Source organism: Mastomys coucha, unplaced genomic scaffold (assembly GCF_008632895.1).
Source record: "Mastomys coucha isolate ucsf_1 unplaced genomic scaffold, UCSF_Mcou_1 pScaffold7, whole genome shotgun sequence".
Taxonomy (NCBI): Eukaryota; Metazoa; Chordata; class Mammalia; order Rodentia; family Muridae; genus Mastomys; species Mastomys coucha.
The window spans coordinates 3,781,531-3,804,469 of NW_022196913.1; the positions used below are offsets into that span (position 1 = coordinate 3,781,531).

Below are 22,939 nucleotides of genomic sequence, written 5' to 3' on the forward strand. Positions count from 1 at the left end.
GGTGTTAGATGTTCTTAGTGCCTCTGACTAGAGCTTGTCCTGTCCCTGCCACCCTGCAAGTCCCCTGCGACTCATGGAGCCTGTGCCACCCGGCTGGCTGCTCTGGTCTTAGAAACTCACTGGAGAGAAAATGGGGGCTCTCACCCGAGTCTCTGGGTTAAGGCGTTCCCTGGAGGTAGGCCCTCCACTTGACATGATATTTATTTATTATTATTTTTTCAGCAGCTGAGCTAGAAACAGATACTGAGGGAAAAAATGCCGAGTGTCTTTCATCTGGAGTATCACTAATGGGAGACACTGACTAATATTATATTGAAAACTGAAATTCTTTATGAGAATAAAATAGTACCATGAAAGAGAATTATTCTTTTATAAAACCATTCAGGAGCAGGCCCCTGTGGCCAGAAAGTTCCTAGGTCCTACTAACTGAAAAATGTACCTTGTCTGTCTTTGTATTTCAGAAAGAGTGGTTATAAATGGGTATTTTCCTTTTTCTAAGAAGGAATTTTCACCAGTTCACCAAAATTACTTTTATGTTTAACGAAGAGGTGGGGCAGTATTCTCTTCTTTACATTGAGCACATCCATTTACAACAACAAAAAAATTACTGACAAGGCTCCTATAACTTACTATAGGAACTGGGTCATGTTGGCTAATTAACCGAATGGCAGAGCAAAGTGGCCAAGTTCTTCCACTGAGTAGTAACTGTTCTGCTCTTTCCCATGAACACTAATATAAACCTAAAGACACCTGAAACGTTTCAACCCACTTTCCTTCCCTGTCCAGCAGAGGCGGTGAGCCAGAGGGTCACTTCCTAGCTGTCTAGGCCAGGCTAGGAAGGCAGGAAGCTAGTACACAGCTTCACACTCATAGTCTCTATGCACCCATCCAGACAGTAAGTGTGGGAGGAGCCAGTAACGGGGTCCTGATGCTGCCCTGTGAGAGAAATAGGACACACAATTTCCTGCCATCAGCTTCTGAATGGGTAAACTAAGAGACAGAAATAGGAAAACAAATGGACTAAGGTTCAAATTCTGGGACTGAAAGTTCAGTCTCCCTGGCTCCTGAGCAACTAAATCTCACTCTAACTTAAAGGCATTCCTTTCCTCCCTCCCTCCCTCCCTCTCTTTCTGTCATCTTCATGCTCTTGTATTTATAAGTCAAGGGTCACATTCAGTATCTTCTTCAGCATTTAGACATTCAGCCTTGACGTTAGGCTGAGATCACATGTATTTCTGAGGTGATAGAATGAATGACTTATAGCTTCACAGTACCCCCATCCCTCAGAACCAGGCTCAAGAGCTGGTGCCATTCTATCCCCTGGTTCTCCTGCTGGCCTTCACTGGGAACTCTGGAGGTGGATGTGGGTGAAACTTTTAAGATTTTAGTTCTAGGAGCTGACAACATGAAGTTTTATGTCTAAGATTAAAAAGAGAAACCTTCCTCTCAGTTTTGATTAGGTAACACCAGTGAGACAGGTGGGAATGACTACTTTGACATCTATGGCCTGGTCATTTCTTTCATTGTATCATTTGGGTACCAGAGCTAGCCCAGAACCAGAGTGTGAGAATGTGCACAGTTCTTAATTAGCCCCATGAGAATTGCACTGCAAAATGAAGATTTCTCTACAAACTGAAAAATGTTTGACATATACACTTCCTCTCCAGACTGACTTGGAAAAGTACAGTCAGATAATTGTTGATACATACTTTCAACCTTCTTGTAGTTTAAGGATGGAGGTACGTGGCCTCCTTAATGAGGAGGAGGGTCTACAAAGAGAAGGTGATTCCCCACTGATTCCTACAGTGGCTTACAAAACCGTAGCATTTCTCATGGCTCTAAACATAACTTTTGCTTCTATTGTTGTGGCAAAATAAGAGTCTATGTTTTCTTCAGGTCCAAGTCATTTTTCTATCACTTGCAGGGTGGGACTGGGGACTAGAGGGATAAGACAGGGCAGGCCAGGCCTGCTTCTTGAGAGGGACTGGGACTAGAGGGATAAGACAGGGCAGGGCAGGCCTGCTTCTTGGGAGGTGGTCTTTCTGTTCTGCAGTGCGTGAGTATGACACTCTTTCTAGGCTTCTATGGCTATTATGAGGACCATATGTTTTACACCCATTCAGGCAAGCAGAGGAAAATCTGGCTGAGTATTCATTTCCATCCTCCACCTTCCCTCCTTGTCGCCCAAATGCACCCAATTTGAGGATGAAAAGGAGGTAAAGATAGATCTAAGGCAGTCTGCCAGCGTTCCATAGGACCCGGGCTAACATTGGCGCTCAGACCTTTTCACCTGGAGAAGTAAGAGGTGATCATTTTGGTTACAGAGAAAAGTTCAGGTTGGATAACTTGATCACATGAGTTGTACTGCAAGCTGACCCCTTGTGTATGTGATGCCTACAATGCCTACATCTCCCTTGACTGTGACAGAGAGTTCCAATTAGCACCTAAGGAAAAAGTCTTTACAGGGAGCACACTCACCTCGACTCAGCCCATCAGGTCCCCGGAGAATCCGGCATTCTTCTATCTGACCGAATGGAGAAAACATCACTCTGATATCATTCTCGTTACATTTCTTGGAAACCATTCCTATGAACAATTTTCGGTCTTCCACAGCTAGGAGATAAAAATAGCAAACGAACAAAGGCCATGTCATATTTTTTTCTTGTAACCAATAATTTGTTACCACATCAAGCTAGGCTTGGCCATGTGAGAATGAATGCAGTCTTAGAGCTAACTGCACACCTGTATCTGCCCCCGTTACTCCTGCACACCCCATTCTCACCTCTTTTCCCTCTGCCCGCAAAAGCAATTTGTTTAGCTTCTAACTAGGCAGGCTGGTTACACTAAAGCAGAGGTCGATACTAGAGGAGAAAATTGTTGTTCCTTGAGAATCATCTCTGGTAGGGACAAACCCAAAACAGAAGAGCAAGGATATATGTATATATATGTATATATGTATACATATTTTCTAAAAGACCAAATTAAAACTGATTTCAGGACAGTGCTTGCAGCCTAAGAGAGAGGCCCTTGTAAAAGATGTCTGAGGTACCTCTAGAGATAAGACCTGCTTGTCTTCTTGCTTCACTTTATCTATTTCTCAGAATTGAGTGTGGGTCAGGGAGGAGAGAGCTAGCCATAGCAGAGTCCTGGGTTAGGCTTTGCCACAGTCAGTGTGTACACAGCCTTTGTTACAGCCTATACTATCATCTTGCCATTGCTATTTAAAAGTGGTAGTTACTTTGGTTTCTTTTAGCCCGTATAGGGCAGGTCTCATTTCCATGCAAACAGTAATTGTTTATGTGGATTTTCTGGGTGCTGGTCTACTGGAACTCAAGTTAAGGAATGGAGAGGAGCTCTTTATGACTGGCCCAGTTCCTTGCAGCACTGTTGCAACTCAGTCACTTACTCTTACGCAACACTGATCCGAAGTCCTATGTCTAAGCCAACCTCATGTGCATGACTTCATGGAACATTTAAAAGGGTCTAGTATGATTGAGAAACAGACTTTTAATGTTATCATTTTAATTTAAAATTTCAAAGCCTTTTGTATCTATTATATTGGTAAGTGTAGCTCTGAAGAACCTAAATGAAGCAGCTAAATGTTCTTTGTCATAGAATTCTATGTAATAAGAAGAGGACTTATTCCACCAGTCTATAAAGCAGATTCTGAGCCTGTAAGAAGGAAAGCAACCTTCCCGGGGTCATTTAGGAAGTATGTGGTCTAATATGGACATAAGCCAGTTTCCTACCCCAGCCCAGTGTTCTTGTTCCTTTACTGATTCTTCCAAGCTGGAGGAGGTAGACAGCCTTAAAGGCAGGAGGAATGATCATGACTAGGGGACTCTACTCTCTGTTCGAGTGTTGTCATTGATTTGAAATGTAACCCTGCTAATCATCTCACCTTTGTCAGCTGAGCTTTCCTTAGCCCTGCAGAGAAGGCAACACGCTTTACGCTTCAGTTAACTGAGGTACTGGGCTACTAGAGCAATGTGCACAATGTCCCCTTTTCTACCCAGGTACTTTCTAAGACAACTCAGAGGTCTAGGGATCTTTTAGTGTCCTTCTGAGATGAAACTTAGGAAATAAAGGCAGAATCTAGAGAGACTTGAGGAGGGAGTAGGGAAAGAAGGTACTGAATATATAAGGGGAAAGTCAGGGACACACCAGTACATTTGAAAAAGGAAAAAACATCTTATGATCAGAGAATGGAAACAGTGAATAAGGAGAGTGATAGATTTAAACATCACTGGATGGGCTATTTATTTGGATTTTTTTATTTGGATAAAAAAGCTCAAGTACTGTTCTTTTTATACCTTTGGAAGAAGTGAAATAACAGTGATCTACTGTGAATTAGCAAAAAACTAGTGGTCCAGGCACCAAGCTTCAGCAACCTCAGATCTCTTAACAAGGAGTCTTTATAGTCTCCTGAGCTGTATGACTATAGGCTACATGTGAGCTGGCACCTGAACACAAAGCACTGTGGGTAGCAGGCCCTGTGAGGATGTGGCATACCCCATGACAGAGATATGGAACTGGATGGAGAAGGGAGGGAAAGACGACCAGTCTCCAATTCTTACTACTTTCTGCTCAGGACTCCTAGGCCTACCAAACTATGGCTGGCAGCTATATGAGGAAAAAAACAAAACAAAACAAAACAAACAAAAAAACAGCAACAACAACAAAAAAACTCCTATTATAGTTCTTACCTTGAAGAAACTTGCTTTAGTTCTTTAAAATAACAGCAGAATTTAAAATTTTTATTTGGTGTCTAATTTCACTGCCAAACTTGTAATTACAGTGTTTAGTTAAAACAATTTGTACATTAAAGTTCCAGGGTAGTACCATAGTAAATATGCATGCGGATCCTGAGTAAGCTAAAATATGACACCCCCTACCTAAGATGGGTACTCTGAAAATGGAAATCACTTAAGAGAAGATGCTGACTTCTGGATGCCACTAAGAATAAACTCAACCAGATTTCAAGGAGGAAGACAACTCTTCTATTAAATACCATTATCTACGAAAAAAGGGGAGGGGCTTCTGCATGTTGGTAAAAGTGTTCATTTCTTTTTCTCTGTGTGAGGCTAGTATTTAATTATTAATCAGTGAGATTATGGATTGCTTAAATCAATCTATGGTATCCAGGGCAGTCTGGTAGGTGCTTTAGAGGAATTTAGAAACAAAAATAAGTTCCCTTCTCTTTGAGGCCAAACCATTTTCCCCAAGGATGCTAATGAGCTGGACAGGGCTGACTCTCACATGTGGAGTATTGCCTACCTCACAGATAACAACACAGCCACAACCTCCAGACCAGCGCTCAAGAAAACATCTCTTCTCATGGGATAAGGAGAAAGGGTTAATATTTGGAGTAAAAGGGTAACTTCTTCAAGTCAGAAGTCTAGAAACTTCATTTTTAAAACATCCCTAATTGTAAGTCTGTGCTAACACTTTGGTATACAGTCTGTCAATGTCACACCTGGATTTGGGGCTGCTTGAATTAATTAACAATTTTCCAAAGTATTGGTGCTAACATATGGCATTTAATTACTGCCTCCAAATCGGCCAAGAGGTTCCGCTTTGAATTTCAAAATTATTTTCCCATCTTCTAGTAAATCAGAAAGTGACTGCATAAAAATACTGAGTAATTCATATTTTTAATAGTGGCTATGAAGGTTTTCACCTTCTCATGAAAATAGTTACCATGACTTCAACTAGTTCTAAGCTTGACAAAAAGACATAGGTTTCAGAGCCTTGAGAAAATAGACAGGTCTTGATTAGCATTTTTGGATTCTAGGTCCCTCAACACATTGTTAGGTTGGAAGGCTAAAACAGAAGGTGTTATATGTTCTCTCTAGAGCACCTTCCTTGAAATCAGAAGCCTGGCAACAGTCAATAATGGCTGTAGCCAATGAGAGCCAAGCACAGCACACGAGGTGAGCTCATGCTTCCGCTCTCCCTCACTCATCACTAGCTTCAGCAGCTGTGTTTAAGCCTTGCACAGACGGCATCTCCTGTGTAACTTCATAGTAAGAGGACTGAAAGCTGACTGAAGAGGGAAAATGCATGGTACAGAAAAATATACAGAATGGAAGAAAGTGACTGTGCTTCTGCTAGTTATGCAAGCCTTCTAATCCATAACTCCTCAGAACTTCCCACTGCTAGCTAACACAAGCCTTCTAATCCATAACTCCTCAGAATTTCCCACTGCTAGCTAGCACAAGCCTTCTAACCCATAACTCCTCAGAACTTCCCATACGATCGCTCAGTTCTGTATAGTAGAAAAATAACAAGAAAGCTGAATTCTGTTAAAGTGTTCACATTAGGTACTCCATCAATTATTACTTATCTGGAGTAGTATTTTTTTTTTCTCTTTGGATATTTGGGACAGTAGCACAGAAAAAAAAAGTATGCATTAGCATGAATGTGAGAAAAGATGCAGACTTATTTATTTTCTATCGGTTATTTTATTTATTTATTTTAAATGTTATCCTCCTCCCAGGTTTCCCCTCCACAATCCCCCTATCCCATCCTCCCTCCCCCTGCTTCTATGAGGGTGCTCCCCTACCCACTCACCCACTCTTGCCTCACTACCCTAGCATTCCTCTATACTGGGGCACTAGCCTCCACAGGACCAAGGGCCTCCCCTCCCACTGATATCAGATAAGGCCATCCTCTGCTTCATACGCAGCTGGAGCCATGAGTCCCTCCATGTGTGCTCTGTGGTTGGTGGTTTAGTCCCTGGGAGCTCTGGAGGCTGCAGGTTTAATTACAGGTTTTGAAGGTGGTGGGTTACAGGAAGCATTCCAGGGTTAGGAAGTCCATTCAGTAAGATCCAAGCATACAGGGCTGATGTACAAGCATCTAACATTTCTGGGCTCACTAACGATTCCCTATATCAGACTGTAATGGCTAGGGATTCAAATGGCGACTGTTTTGCTGGAATTCACTTGTCCATAACTAAGTGATCTTGATTAGCAGTCTTTGCTCAGAAAATAGAAAATTTCAAAATCTGAGCACACAGATAATGAAGACAGCAACTCTCTAGCTGTGATGAGTTCTTTGTGCTACACATAAATGTCAGCAAACTCAATCCAAGTGCAATTAGAGCTCGTTATACTTCTTTCACTGCTATAGGAGCTATTCAGAGAGTCTGAACCAAAGAAATCTTTGTGCTTTTTATGCTTCTGAAGCTATGCTTACCTGTCAGAAATACCATGAGGAATCAGAAAAGGCTGCAACACTTATGAGTTAGAAAAGTTTGCATTTCTTCTGATTCCTAAGTTAGGTCTAAAGGGAACTGTGAGCTGTTCATATCTGTGCAAGACAAAGTTCCATCTGAACTCGCATAATAGAGTTCTTGAAATATAATTGTAAGTGTACTCTCATGTTTTTGACTTTTCTAATCAAAAATTCAGAAAATGAGGGCAAAGGAGAATTCACCCTATGTGTTGGTCTGTGTGTAGGCCTATTCTGTGATGTGTAGGTTTGTGGGTTCTTGGTTTGTGTGTAGGCCCATTCTGTGTGTGAACAGTGTGGATGTGACAGCCCAGGGTCATTTAGAAGGCAACAAAATGTTTCTCTCAGTTTGTGAACTATGCTGCTAATCTACCATTAGCATAACCTAGCAAACAGTATTTCTCTGTGGTGATCTGTTTGATAAATTTCCCCTATAGGAACCTTCTTTTGGAGAAGGTTCTGGAACCTTTAGGACATAGAGCCTTACTGGAGGAAGCATGTTACTAGAGGTGAGCTCTGAGGGTTTCTACAGCTCCACCTCACTTCCAGGACACTCTGTTTCCTACGTGTGGTTGAGGGCTTGAGACATGATCTCTCAGCTTCCTGCTCTGGTCTCATGCCACCATGCTTCCCCTGAAACCATAAGCCCAAATAAATCCTTTCATCCTTAAGTTGCATTTAGTCATGGTATTTTTTTCCCCCAGAGCAACAGAAAAGTAACCCACACAGAAGTTGGTACCAGAGAGTACTGCTGCTTTTGAGAAGAACCTGGGCATGCTGCCTTTTGGAGTGATGTGGAAAACTTTGAAACTGTGAACTAGAAAAGTAGTTAAGTGTTGTCTGCTCTGATGGGACCATGGAGCCAGCTGTGCTGAGACTAGTAAAGCCCTGGCTCAGGAGGGTCCACAGGGAGTCAGGACTTTATTAGCAGCACAGCTCCAGACCATTTCTTCTATGATATTTGGGCAAAGAATCTGGCAGTTTTCTATCTATCTCCTGAGAATTTACATGAGGCTAGATTAAAAAGAAATGGACTGCTAGGCATTTAATCCCAGCATTTAGAAGGCAGAAGCAGATATATCTGTGAGTTGGAAGCCAGCCCGGTCTATGTAGTGAATTCCATAACAACCAGGGCCGCACAGAGAGATTCTGTCTCCAAACCAACCAACCAAACAAACAAACACACACATGCCTAATTTCATTGGTAGAGAAAATGTCAAATCAGCATAATGTTGCAGCTGTGGCATGGCAGTTACTAATACCTCTTATGTAGGCGTACAATAAAAACGAGCAAATGGGGCAGAAAGGAAGAAAACATATATAGCTTGGATAGAAACAGAACACTAGGAAGCTGAATGTTTCAGCTAAGACCTGTGCTAAAAGAGAGATTGTGGTTGTTAAGGAGAACAAGGCCATGAAAGAGAGGCCTCCTGCTTGGCACTGGAACAATAAGAAGGGTGATCTCAGAAAAAGACTCCACCCAACTAAGATTCCAGCTTATGAAAGGAGAGAGCCTAAGAATTGCTTGCCCATAGATAGCAACTGCTTCAACACAGAGAAGATACTTCTAATGCAGTAAAATGGGACAAAAGTCTATCTCCAGTGGACAATTAACTTGGCAGTTAGTTCACATGGTACTGGTTTTAAAGGCATGAAAGATTCAGGAGGGAGGAGGCCAGGCAACATGTGGAATCTGAGAGAAGGCCATGAGAGGCCATTACATGAAGCTGTGAAAATGAAGCCTGGTTATAGTGAAGACTAGAAGATGTTGAAGATATCAGAGCCATGAGACATCTCCCAAGCAGAGCTAAATATAAGGGAAAGAATCAGTTTACAAAGAGATGTATATTACAGCCAGCAAAGCTGGAAGGCTTAGACACCTAAGCCATCTCAATCTAAAGTCCTAGGTACTGGACACGGAACTGTAGAAGCTGGTATTTTCCCTGATTTGTTTTAGTCTTGCTTTGATCTAGTATTTCCTTATGTTCCCCCTCCTCCCTTTGGGAATTTTCTTTATGTTTGACGTGTGTAATTTACTTTTTGGCTTTACAGGGGAGTCACAGTTAGGAGATTGCCTTGATATTCAAAACAGACTTTGAGCTTCTGAGCAAGGTTGAAACTTGAAGAACTACAACGACTTCTGAAGGTAGATTAAGTACATTTTATATCATGAGATGGCCATGAACCTCTGAGGGCCAGGGAACTGAATGTGGTGATGTGAGTATAAAATGCCCCCAAAGGCTCATTCATTTGATTACTTGGTACATACATATTGAAGCTTGGTTATCTACTGCCCTATACAATTCCCTCAAAAGGGGCATTTTAAGATGCTTTTTATTGTAGTAATAAGGGCACCAAATCCTCCTCAGCTTTTGAGGTCATGAAAAATTTGGAGCAAATGGTTTTGTCTGCAGTAGTTTTAGACTTAACCAAATACGGTGTCCAGGGTTGACACCGGAGAACAAAAGCTGTGCAACACTGGGAACTCTTGGCAGGAAAGGGTTAAACATATGAGTAGTAGACAACACAGAAGAAAATATACCATATTGAAATACTTGGCATTTCTGGTCCTATGTGCTCACCTCAAATATAGGATTTGTCTTTGCAATCCTCTACTATACACATGAAGGCTCTGTGCCCCAGTGTAGGGGAATGCCAGGGCCAATATATGGGAGAGGGTGGGGTGGCAAGCAGGGGGAGGGGAGAGGCAACAGGGGTTTGTTCTTGTTGTTTTTTTGTTTTATTTTTTTTTTTTTTTGGTCTTTTTTTTTGTTTGTTTGTTTTTGAGGGGGAAAACTGGGAAAGGAGAAATCACATGACATATAAATAAAGAAGATATCTAATAAAAAATATATGATTTGTGAGTTTATAAGTATAACTTAAGGCTAAAAAAATAAGACAAACCCTTTTTGACAGACTTTCATTCCATGACTTTTGCTTCAAAATAATTTAGAGAAGTTTGGAGCCAAAGGATAGGTAGATCATCTCTTGGTGGCTAGAAACTCCATGAAGACATAAACTGACAGGATTTGTCACATGATGCCTCTCTTTGCTACCAAGGGTAGAAGAGCATACAGGAATGTCTGGGGCAGAAAAGGCTACCTTTAGAGGAAGGTGTGCTCAGCAAAGCATGCTACACAGCCAGGCATACCTCTGGGAGGTAATGACTAACACTCTAATAAGTGTCCTGTCATCTGGGCCATGGTGGTGCAAGCATCTAATCCTAGCACTTGGGAAGCAGAGGCAGGTAGATCTCTGAGTTTGAGGCCAGCTTGGTCTATAGAGCAAGTTCCAGGACAGCCAGGGCTACACAGAGAGGCCCTGTCTCTCAAAAAAAAAGGTGTCCCATCATTTATAAAGACTGTAGCAAACATCTTATTTTGAGCTTCAAGAAGAAAATAAGAGCTAAGCCATAAGGCAGTAGTTACCACTATTCCTCTTTTATGAATGAGCAGATGCAAATTTCCAGGTTTAAGGACTATAATTAGGTATTAAGTCATTAAAATGAATGAAATTCCCTGTCAGGGTCATAGTCTTCTTTTGTTTTCTTCAGATTTACTGTTGCTATGTCATCCCCTAGACACCGTTCCCGGTACACAGTAAATGATAAATGACTAGCTAAGGAAGGAAGGAAGGAAGAAAAGGAGGGAGGGAGGGAAGAAGGAGGGAAGGAAGGAAGGAAGGAAGGAAGGAAGGAAGGAAGGAAGGAAGGAAGGAAGGAATCTGATCATGGTCTCACACAAAGAAGTGGTATACTTTTGGAAGTTTCTTGTGATAAACACCATTGTTTACAATGAAACAGTACAGGGGAGGAGGCTTGGCAGTTACGGGAAGTACAGACTGAGGAGGTAGGAGAAAAGCATCTGCTCAGAGAGGGTGAGTGACAGAGAATAAGCCAGTCTCTGACAAACCAGTGCTGGCAGCCCTTGTGACAACTTGGGAGTTCTCTTCCAAACTTTCCAGTCTGTGAAGAAGCCAGAAAATGGGATGCACTGCAATTAGCCATAAAATACCTCGTGGAGAGACTCAGAGCCCAATCATAATTTACATTTGCAGATATATAGATCTCTAAGTGCATGGCTTCTGCCCTGATTACTAATTAATGAAGTGCGAAGCTGCCTGCTAGAAGGAAACAGGGCTGATTATGTCAGTCCTGGGGGACAGAGGAGCTCTGTGGTCCACAACGGTGGATGGTTCTTTTGAATATACATTTTAGAAAGTTAAAAGAACAAAACCAGGATGGGAGGCTTGTAGAGACGGGAGCAAAAACTTGATAAAAATGGACTATTGACTCTGAAGAGGCAAATCTCAATTTTATTATAGATCTCATCAAATACACATTTATTCTGTAACTGTATGTTCATTTAATCAGCAGACTTAATTCTGAATGGATTCTGATGCAAATGTATTGGTACAATTTAGAGAAGAATATAATAAGACAGTCAAAGAGGAACAATGAGAGACAAAAAATGGTAGCCTGTTCTTTATGGGTTACTTACTTTTCACTCATGTTCTTCCCACCCATCAGGTATTTCTGTGTTGTATCAGGAGTACACCAATACTAGCCAGATCCCATAAGGCCACCACGTAGGTCAAGGCCTAAGCAGAAGGCCGTGGAAAATCAGTCCTTGCCAGAGTGTTCTCCATATGTGCTGAGTTCCCAGAGCAGTAGCTGTCCACCCTCCAGAGGGGAACAACAGCTAGACCTGGCCCCTCCCCAACCTGAAGTAATCTAAAGTAGCAGGCACTATTCAATCCAACAGTTGGTCGCCACCTACCGTTTGACTTTTCACTATCTGCAGGTTTCATCTGAATGGGATGATGCATCTAAAAATATAAAAGTGAGAAAGTAAAGGCAGATTGAACAACTGTAAAACCAGTTTCAGAAATGTGATAACTATTCAAGTACTGTTATAAGTATAAGGATTCATCATTAATAACATGGCCTTTAAGGGATGATATTACCTTTTGTTTGTTTCCTCAGTTTCATGTTCAGGAACCTAATCTTCAAGCCAGGGAACAGTGGAATAGTACTTAAGAACTTGAGCTTTGGAACAGGAAACCTGGCTTTGCATTAACTATAACCTCTACCTCTATAAATTCTATCTGAAATCTATTACAGCTACATAGCCTGGGCTAGTGTGAGTTCTCTAGTGTAGCATCCTCATCTGCGATGGTATTAGAAGACACCTGCAGAGCAGGGCCATGAGGGCTAACTGAGAGCATGCATGTGAAGTACTTATACATAAGCAGAGCCAGGGATGTGCTGAGGAAGTTGGAACTATGGTCACACTACTTACATGATAACATTTCTGTTGTCTACCACTTACTGTTTGCTTTTTGGGTTTATCTCAGGTCTCAATAGAAATGATTCGAAGGTCTTTAAGTGGTTTGATTTAGTTACTACTAAATAATACAAGCCACTGGGATACAGGAGGGAAAGATAGGACCAAGGGTAGGAGAGAGACATGAGTCTTATGATTATAGTTAGCACATATGCAGGAATACAGAAAACTTGAAAGAAAATGAGGCTGAGATCCGAACCATGGCAGACATGGATGCTCCATGGTTCGTTATACAAAGCTGATAACGCTACTGTGAATGACCCAGAGTTTACTCTAATCATGGAATGCTCTCATTATTTCCAATTAAACTAAATTCCTCTAAGTATTTCCAAAGGTCCTCTTATTTGATATTTCATTTTACTCCAAGGAATAAGGAAGCCCCAGGATGGATGGAATCCCTGGCTGTGCAGATGGTTTTATTATAATGGGTCTGCTCTTTGTGAACTTTTAATTTCCCCAGTGGACTTCCATTACTTGCAAGCCACAGCTCTGAGTTTTACCTAATTTAAATGAAAGGGGATGGTATTTAGTTATGGCACTTACGTGATAGGACATTATTATCAGGTAGTCCATGTGCACCAAATGCCCACCGGTGTCTTTAGAATACCAGGGAAGAAGACAGTGAGAAAGAACTGCCAGGGGATAAGACTCTAAGTAATTTAGAGCTGCCTGTATGCCTTCACAGGCAGGGTGTGTTTATCCATAGAGCACAGGCCTTGAGCTACAGCACCTAGTAAGCATACCCACTCCATACACTCATATATTTAATATGTAGAGCAGACACTACTTGAGGATGTAATGTTTAGGCATCCTAAACAGTCCATAAAAAATATCATGAAGAAAACTGTGGAAAGTTCTAGTGTGGCCACGGAATAGGGAGAGAACAAGGTTTTAAGGAAGATCAACAGTCTTTGAAAAGGCTACCATTTGAGTAGGTTACCCTTTGCTTCCATTCGCCCACCTATTTAGCAAGAGTGGTCTGCTTGTGCCAGGCTCCAGGCTATGGCCAGCTAGGTAGCAAAGGCCATGAAAGAAGGTTTTCCCCTCAAGTGCTATATGGCTGGCAAACAGTTAGTAGAGCAACATGCTAAGTGCTGGAGGAGAGGAGACACACAGTTAAGAAGGAGAAAGTTTCCTAACAAGCGTGGTATCTAGTTCCAGTTCTTAGACTTGCTAGCAGTAGAGAGAAGATGGCTTGTCAAAATAGTGATGCTGTATTTGACACTGCTCAGGTGGCCAAAAACCTGAGACAAGATAGGCCAGAGACCTATGGGAAAACCAAATCCTACTACTGTTCTGCTAAAGGACCATAGTGATGACTCCTAACGCATTCTGCCACACTCATAGATCAGTGTCTTGCCCAGCCCTCATCAGAGAAGCTTCCTCCTGCAGCAGATGGGAACAAAGATAGAGAACCACAGCCAGACAATTTGCAGAGAGTGAGAGACCTTGAAATACTCAGTTCTAAAGGGATGGCGGCATCAAATCTCTCCTCTCAGAGCTCATGGGTATTAGAATAGGAGGCAGAAAGAGTATGAGAGGCAGAGGGGATGAAGGATACCAAGAAAACAAGGCCTTTTAAACACAGTACAACCAGCACACAGGAACTCAGAGACTGTGGCATCATGGAGAGGGACTGCTCTGGTCTACACCACATGTGGTCCCAGTGCTGACAGAAGTGGACACCAGCTCCCATCCCTAACCCAGAAGCTATCTCCAATCGATAACCACTTGCAAATGAAAAATTTGTTTTCTTCAATGGAATCTCAATGAGGATAAATGCCAAACAACTCCCCCACCCCCGATTTTACTGAAAATAGAGGATTTTTTTCCTCACACAATATATCCTGACTATAGTTTCCCATCCCTCTGCTCCTTCCGGTTCCTCTCCTGCCATCGGGCTTTATACTCCCTTTCTGTCTCATTAGGAAACAAACAGGCTTCTAGGGAACAATAATAAAATAAAATAAAATAAAGTATACTAAGATAAAAACAATAACTAACACAGTGGAATTGGACAAAACCAACAGAAAGAAAAGAGTCCAAGAGAAGGTACAGGAATTAGAGACCCACTCATTCACACATTCTGGAACCCTATAAAAACACTAAACTGAAAGCCATAATATATACGAAAAGGACCTATAAGTGTACAAAGATAAGGAAAAATATATGAATAAATTAAAATTTAAAAATTAAATTAAATTAAAAGAGAAAAAAGAAAAGCCCTGAGAAACAAGGAACCTCCAAAGATGCTATTGAGTTCTTTTTCTATTGGCCATCTACTGCTGGGCGTACAACCTACCCTTAAGAGTAGTTCAAGGGACCTGGATGAGGGTAGGTTGGGAATAGGATCAGGTGAGAGGGGAATGAAGGGAAAGAGTATTAGGAAAGACAACTGGTATTAGGGGACATTTCTGAGATGATCTTGGAACTTAGGGTAATGGAAGTTTACAAGGGAATTTACAAGGGTGATTCTAGCAAAAACTCCTAGTAATGAGGGACACGGAGTCTGAACAGGGCATTCTGTAACAGGCAAGACTGGGACACCAACCCAGCCACAAAACCTTCAACCTACAACATGTCTTGCCTACAAGATGTGCTGTGGTAAAGATGGTGCAGTAATTGAGGAAATGGCGAACTGTACTGGCTGGTTTTGTGTCAACTTGACACAAAGCACACAGAGTTATCACAGAGAAAGCAGCTTCAGTTGAGAAAATGCCTCCATGAGACCCAGCTGTAAGTCATTGTAAGGCGTTTTCTCAATTAGTGATCAAGCAGGGAGGGCCCCTTGTGGGTGGTACCATCCCTGGGATGGTAGTCTTGGGTTCTATAAGTGAGCAGGCTGAGCAAGCCAGGAGAAGCAAGCTAGTTAGTAACATCCCTCCATGGCCTCTGCATCAGCTCCTGCTTCCTGACCAGCTTGAGTTCCAGTCCTGACTTCCTGTGGTGATGATGAACAGCAGGGTGGAAGTGTAAGCTCAATAAACCCTTTCCTCCCCAACTTGCTTCTTGGTCATGATGTTTGTGCAGGAACAGAAACCCTGACTAAGACACCAACCAATAACTAGTCCAGCTTGAGAGCCATGCCATGAGAGAGAGTCCATCACTGACACTGCTCAGATGGCCAGGAACCAGAGGCTGGATATTCCAGAGACCTAGGATAGAACCAAACATGACTGGCAAAAAGAAAAATAAACAAAAAAGTCAATGAAATGATTCCTAATGCTGTTCTGCTATACTCATAAACTGGTGCCTAACTCAATTGTCATCAGAGAGGCTTCACCAAGCAACTGATGGAAACAGATGTAGAATCCCACAGCTAAACATTAAGCAGAGTTTAGGGAATCCTGTGGAAAGAGGGGAGAAGGAAGGATTGTAGGAGCCATAGGGATCAAGAAACCTACAGAACCAACTAACCTGGGCCCACAGGGGCTTACAGAGACTGGACCACTAATCAGGAAGGATGCATGGGACTGACCTAGGTCTTTCAAACGTTACAGTTGTGTGTCTTGGTCTTCGTGTGGGACTCCTAATAGTGGGAGGAAGCTGTCTCTCCATCGCCTGCCTTTGAGACCCCTTTCTTCTACCAGGTTATCTTGTCTAGCCTTACTTATGAGAACATGCATCTAGTCTCACTGCAACTTGATATCCAGGGCTGCTTGACATCCATGGGAAAGCCTGCCTTTCTCTGAAGAGAAATGGAGGAGAGGATGTGGGGTGAGGGGTTGAGGTGGGGGGGAATGGGTAAGTGGGGGAAGGAACTGGAAGGAGAGGAGGGAGGGGAAACTGTGATTGGTATGTAAAATAAAATAAAAAACAACCAGACAAACAAAAAGAGTAGCTTGTTTCCCAGTGAGATTCCCTGGGAGGGAGGCTCTCTACTGGAGAGTACTGGCTTAGGAGTGGAGGCTTGTTACTCAACTACTTCTTTCATCTCTATGGCCCTATCTGCTGCAGACCCAGGCAGGCCCTGTGCATGTTAGTTGCTCCAATTTCTGTGAGTTCATCTGAGCACCTATCATGTTGATTTAGAGGCCTTATTTTCTTGGTGTCTCCATTCCCTTTGGCTCTTACACTCTTTCTGTCTCTTCTTATTGGATGGATACATCCCATTTAAGGTCAAGTATTCCAAGGTTTCTCACTGTCTGCATAATGTCTGGCTGTAGGACTCTGTGTTTGTTCCATGTGCTGCAGGAGGATGCTTCCCTGATGATGGCTGAGCAAGACCCTGACTTTGAGTACAGAATGCCAGTAGGATCCACCAGGAGCCATTTTATTGCTAGTGGGCTTTGCTGTGTTCTGTTTCTGTGTTTTTGCTTTGTTTTGTTTTTGATTTTTTTGTTTTTTGTCCTTAAACAACATCACTGTTTGGGATACAAACCACACTTAAAGGCAGGACCCATGCCCAGCAGTAGATGGCGAGTACAAAAGTCAATGGCATCTTTGGAGGTTCTTTGTCTCACAATGTTTTGTCAAGGAATTTTTTTCAACCTTACAGGTCATTTGTGTACATATCATGGCTTCTGGTTTTGTGTTTTTATAGTATTCTTGTGTCTACTAATGTGTGTCTCTCTGATTCTGTAAGTGTTTCTTGTGCTTTTTCTTTCTTCTGTTTGTTTGTTTTTGTTCTATTTCAATTTGTCTTTGTCTTATTTTATTATTATCCCTTAAATGCCTGTCCCCTACCTCCCAAGGAAAGAGAATGGGGTAGATCTGGATGGAAGGTGACGTTCAGAGGAACTCAGACAAACTGGAAACCATAGCCAGAATATAATGTATGGAGAAAAAAAAAAACTATGTAGTTAATGAAGAAAATAAAAGGAGTGACTATAGCTTCTTTCCAAAAGATGTTTATCATGCCAGCAAAAAGGGCAGCATAAGGATGTGAGGGTGGTCAGCATCAGGTCTTAGAGGGTAGCAGAAGGCTGTGAGGGTGGTCAGCATCAGGTCTTAGAGGGTAACATAAGGATGTGAGGGTGGTCAACAGCCAGGTCTTAGAGGGCAGCAGAAGGATGCGAGGGTGGTCAGCAGCCAGGTCTTAGAGGGTCTTGTAACTAAAAAAATTGATATTTTGTCAAGTGTATCGTTGGAGTACAAGATTTAAGCAGTAAAGGCAACCAGGCAGAATTCTGAGTTTAGAAAAAAAAATGTCAGTTGGAGATACCATTGAGGATGGACTGCATAAGATACAGGAGTCAGGATGGCAGCTAGTAAATAGCCCCAGTAACACTATAAAGTTATAAAATTCAGTGCTAACTGGCTCTTTTGGGGATGAGGGAGAAGAACTCCAGACCCAGACAGCCATCCAGATCAAAGAGTTGTTGCTCAATTAGGAAAAATGAGAGAAAATCATGTCAGATGAATAAATGCCAGCCTAAACATGCTAAATTTGATATGACTATGGCTAGCAAGATGTTGGAATTGCAGGGCTCAAGCTTGACAGAGGGTCCGGTATGGGAGGTAGCAGTGAAAGCCCCAGGAATTAATGGAATGACAAGAGCCAGGAGCAAGGACAGAACCACTGAGGGCATATGTCAGGAAGACGATATCTTAAGAGGACAGAGCAAGGATCTGGCAGAAGGGGAGGAAGCCATGATAGAGTTCCAAGAATGAGGAATTTGGGCTGGAGAGAATGTCTCAGTGGTTAAGAGCACCGACTGCTCTTGCAGAGGACCTGGATTCAGTTCATAGCACCTACATGGTGACTCACAACTGGCTGTAAGTCTAGCTCTAGGAGAACTTTCTGTCCTTTGGGGGCACTACATGGACATGGTGCATATGTATACATGCAGGTAAAACATTCATACATAGAGAGTGAAAGTAGAGAGATCTTTATTTAGGCAAGTATCTGTGGATAGTGGTGCCAAATGCAGGTTATGATGGTAAACAGAAGTGAGCGACAGGGAGACAACAATGCCTGTGATAAGTGACAACTACTGTTTCTCTGTAGTTGCAAAGGGATGAGTATATAAATCTTGATAGATGCAAATAATGGAAGATGGCACCTTTTCCTTCCAAGACAATAAGGAATTATATGAGTTAACATACTGCAAAGTCATAGGAAATTTACAGTTTAAAGATACAAGAGATGGAAGTAAGTGTATACATCTTGTATGGGAATGTAAAGATGAAATGAATGTAGTTCTTACCCTCAGGAAACCTATTGTCCACCGTGGGGACTGCTACACACATTTTATAAAAGGGAGTGACAAGAACCAGAAAAGGAGCAGGTGTTGAGAGTCAGGCCTAAGTGCTAGGGCCATCTAGCCTTATCTGTGTCGTATGCAACACACTAGAGGAGAGATCTGGGAGCCGGAGGAGCAGTATCTTTCTAGTCTACCGCTGCTCGCAGTTGCAGTTATGAAGGGAAAAAGGGTCTTCACTAAAGACACACAGTTGCTTGGTGATGGAGCTGGGATCAGAGGTTTAATCTCTCTGCTTCTTATCCAGTGATGACTCTCCCAGACCACACTGCCTCTCCACAGAATGTCTAACATGGGATTTGGACATATGGGCTTTTAATTAAGAATTCCAGGCTTTACTCACTAGAGTCGGGTAAACACTCATACAAGGGTGCCTGCAACACACACCCCCTTAGGTGAAAGTATTCTCTTCCTCTTCTAAACTCCCACAACAGTTGGAGTCTCTGTAGCTTTATGACTAGCATTACAGTAATTCTTCATTCTTCATCTTCCTGTGGCTTGTCAGTATCTGACTTAAGAACACCTAGAAGTAACTGCAGCCAAAGTAAAGCAGCTACTGCCACTGCAGGCTTGAGCTCTGTTTTATTCTTTATTAGGTCCAGCGGATGAAATCTAGTTCATAGAAATCTGGGTTGTTAGGCTATGGTGAACTCTTGTGTGGGTGGTCTACTCAGGAACATTCTTTAGATAATTTGGGTAATGTATGTAAAACACTGCAACTTGTGAGAAAGGTGTTTAATCAGTACTGTATTAAGAATGCTCATTTTCATACATTCTGTAAGATGAAGGAAATCAAAGAGTCTGTCATGATAGACCATGTAGAAGATACTGAGACAGATCCATCAACAGTTTTCTAGAGCACAGTATGTGCTGAGCTAAGACAATATGGGAACTCAGAAATGTCCAATACAGACTAAGGACACACGAACTAAATTATGGTGTCTCAAGATATTGCTTCTTGAATACAGTCTTGCTAAGCCTATGGTACAAGGACTGTGAGTTTAAAGTCTGCCTAGGCTATAGACTTGGTACAGAGCCAACCTGAGCAACTTTGTAAAACCATGTCTAAAAGCCAAAGAAGACTAGTGATACAGGTTAGTGGTAGAGCACCGAAGCAGCAAGCACAAGGTCTATGCACTATTTCCTAGTACTATAAAAAACTGGAGGAATGCCGGGCAGTGGTGGTGCACACCTTTAATCCCAGCACTTGGGAGGCAGAGGCAGGCAGATTTCTGAGTTCGAGGCCAGCCTGGTCTACAGAGTAAGTTCCAGGACAGCCAAGGCTACACAGAGAAACCCTGTTTCGAAACACCCCCCCCCCAAAAAAAAACAACAACAACAAACCAACAAAGTGGAGGAATGACATTTCAAAGAAGAGAACTCATATGTAAAGGCAAGTGAAAACAAAATGCATTATTATTACAGAATGATGCTATGACATTCTAAGCAAAGCATGCTACTATAGAATGGTTATTACAGACTTTTTGACCAAACCAACAGGAGTTCTTAAAGAAAGCAGACCACTCACTATGAAGGAAGTAGCTGAAGCCTAGTAAGATGCAGAAAGGAGGACTGCATTCTTGAATACGTTTCAAAGAAGCAAATGATTTGACTACTCAACCATGAACTAGAACTGGCTTCATCACCAGGACTGGCAGCTAGAAGTCACATCCTCAGCACCTTTCCTAAGAGCTGGAGATGAAAGCAGTGTTGTCAGCATGGCTGCTTCCTACCACCTTCCAACATGACTGTGGAACCTTGTCTGCTTAGGCTGGAGTAGCCCAAAGGTAGATTCCCATGTTGTACGCTGCACCTGGAAGTTCTGACTAATGCCAACAGAGCAGAAAAGGCTCAGAGAACTTGCTAGTCTCCATTTCAGTGTCTAATGTCTCAGCAGTTTTAAGGGAATTCCAGAGTTGGAACTGCATCCAGTTCTTAGTGGCAAGTGAGCACATGGGATTGTCAAGATTTTCCCTGAGGTGGGAGAAGCAAGGAGTTTGTCTTCACAATCATAGAACTGGCCATGTTGGAGAAACATACTCAGTGATCTGCCTAAACTGTCCCAATCTGCCAATTTCTGATGAATCTATGAAGTTTTATAAGCACCAGCCTCTGGCATGTGGAGGGGAATTTTTCTGAGTTGTGATGAGACACAGCTAATGAGTCCACAGCTTGTGTTTGACTCAGTTGTCTCAGAAGCAAACAGAAAACCCACACTCTGTGGAGAGCGTGCTTTTATGAGAAAAGCAATAGGTGCTAGCTTTAGACACAGACACTGCTCACAGGAGTGCAGTGGACCTAACATACTTTAGGTTGGCATTTCTATGAACCAAGTTTTCTAGATTTATATTCCTATAGATTTTCTGACAGATAGAAATCTCCTTTTCATTCATCATAGAATAACAACACTTTGCCCACAGTTACACATCAAGTTGCTGGCTAGTTTATTGGTCTCTATTTAGCTCTACCTGTTTTGAATCAAATGGAAAACAATGAAAAGGGAAAATTTACTAGCTCTCTCCCTTTGTTCTTCACTGGGGTTTGGGTAGTTCTAAGTGTCATTTCATTTACAATCAGTATAACTACTGGCATCACATATATAGTCAACGCAGAACAACCCAGAGCACTAGATCTTACTTCAGCACTCTAAGCAATGCTTATGTGGAGCTGCTTAACTTCAAGTGAGAACAAATTTATACACCACCATCTTTTCTCCCCTAAAGCTTTGACTCTTCATCATCCACAGCATACAGCCTGTTCTGTGTGATACTGATTTTGGGATGCACCCTGACTGGTGCTGCAATACACAGGACTACTGCATGAAGCCTCCCCACTTTGACCCCTCCTGGGTAAGTATAAGGCGCTCATCTTTCTCTTTTCCTTTCATATACACACAGAGGCCTAGAACTGATCTGTCTGCTACTGGTGCCCAGAATGGCAGTTCCCCGATTGGAACAGATCTGGTCCACCCACGAAAGTGCTTTAGGTTCATCACAGAAGCAGCCAGCTATGGGTGATGAAAATGAAAATGAGTATAGGCCTTTAGAACAAAGTCATTACTGAAGGTCTGTGGGGTAAGAGAGTCCTGTGCCTAGCTCTGGCAACAGCTGTCACTGCCTCTACAGAATTCAAGCAGCATCCCACAGTGCTGGCTCAAAGGCTGGGCCACAGCACCAGCAGTCACTGACCAGTGTTTAGAAACCCACTGTAGAGGAGCCTAGGCTGATTTTTCCTAACCTCTATGTGCAGTCCAGTGTGCCTACAAGGAAGACTATGACGTTACCACCTATCACCAAGGAAGTCAGGGGATGGTGAGAAAATAGCTTGGGTAAGTTCTTACACAGATGAAAACTCAAGTTCATCACCAACTGATGAAGTAATCACCCTTCACATGAGATTTAAAAAATGCCATTGTAAACCTGAAATAAGTTTTAAAAGTTACTGTTATACTTTCATTATTAAAGCTGTTATAATAGCTTCATATAGACCAGCTATGCTGGCATATAAGCTTACTGTAATAAAATCTTTAAAAATAAAGAAAGGGGAGTGAAACAGGCAAATCTATGAAAGAGCTCCATGTTAAATGAGAGAACCAAAGGGTTCCAGTTTGTAAAAACAAAAAAATAAAACACTAGCATGCTTATTTCACTCCATGACAACACAAAAAATGATGTGTATAGGGTACTTGGTATCTGGTTTGCATAATAACTATGAAACAAATATACTATACTACACTATATTATCAGAGTTTTTATAAAAGCGATTTTGTGAATGATAAGTTGTGAGAGTTGCCACCAACGGTAGGTAGGCAATTCCCTGAAATGGACGACTAAGTGTATTGCCACAGGTTCTCTTTCTTAGAGCAAGACAGCGCACAGTTATTTATATAGCCTTGCTGCTTTATGTACTTCAATCTGTCCAGTTACTGTGACATCATGCTCTGCATTAGGAGATAGGGAAGCAACAAGTGTGGCTCTGGGATCATCAACCTGTCAGTACTGAGCAAGAACCTCTGCACTTTCTTTTCTTTCAGTCATAAACCAGCTAACATGTAGTTACAAGAATGACTGCTAGCCAGGTGGTGGCCGTGGTGGTGCACACCTTTAATCCCAGCACTTGGGAGGCAGAGGCAGGCAGATTTCTGAGTTTGAGGCC

At 42.2% G+C, this 22,939-nt stretch overlaps 1 protein-coding gene across 16 annotated transcripts in view; it reads right to left on the reverse strand.

Annotated features, from left to right (window-relative positions):
* Celf2 (CUGBP Elav-like family member 2) overlaps window positions 1-22,939 on the reverse strand; it is an 859,338-nt gene that overhangs the window by 81,674 nt on the left and 754,725 nt on the right. For all 16 annotated transcript variants that reach the window (XM_031359771.1, XM_031359773.1, XM_031359767.1 and 13 more), the window contains 2 exons: window positions 12,015-12,063; window positions 2,479-2,613 (listed from right to left, as the gene is read on the reverse strand). In XM_031359771.1, coding sequence (XP_031215631.1) covers window positions 2,479-2,613; window positions 12,015-12,063 — 184 coding nt within the window. The remainder of the gene's footprint in view (window positions 1-2,478; window positions 2,614-12,014; window positions 12,064-22,939) is intronic.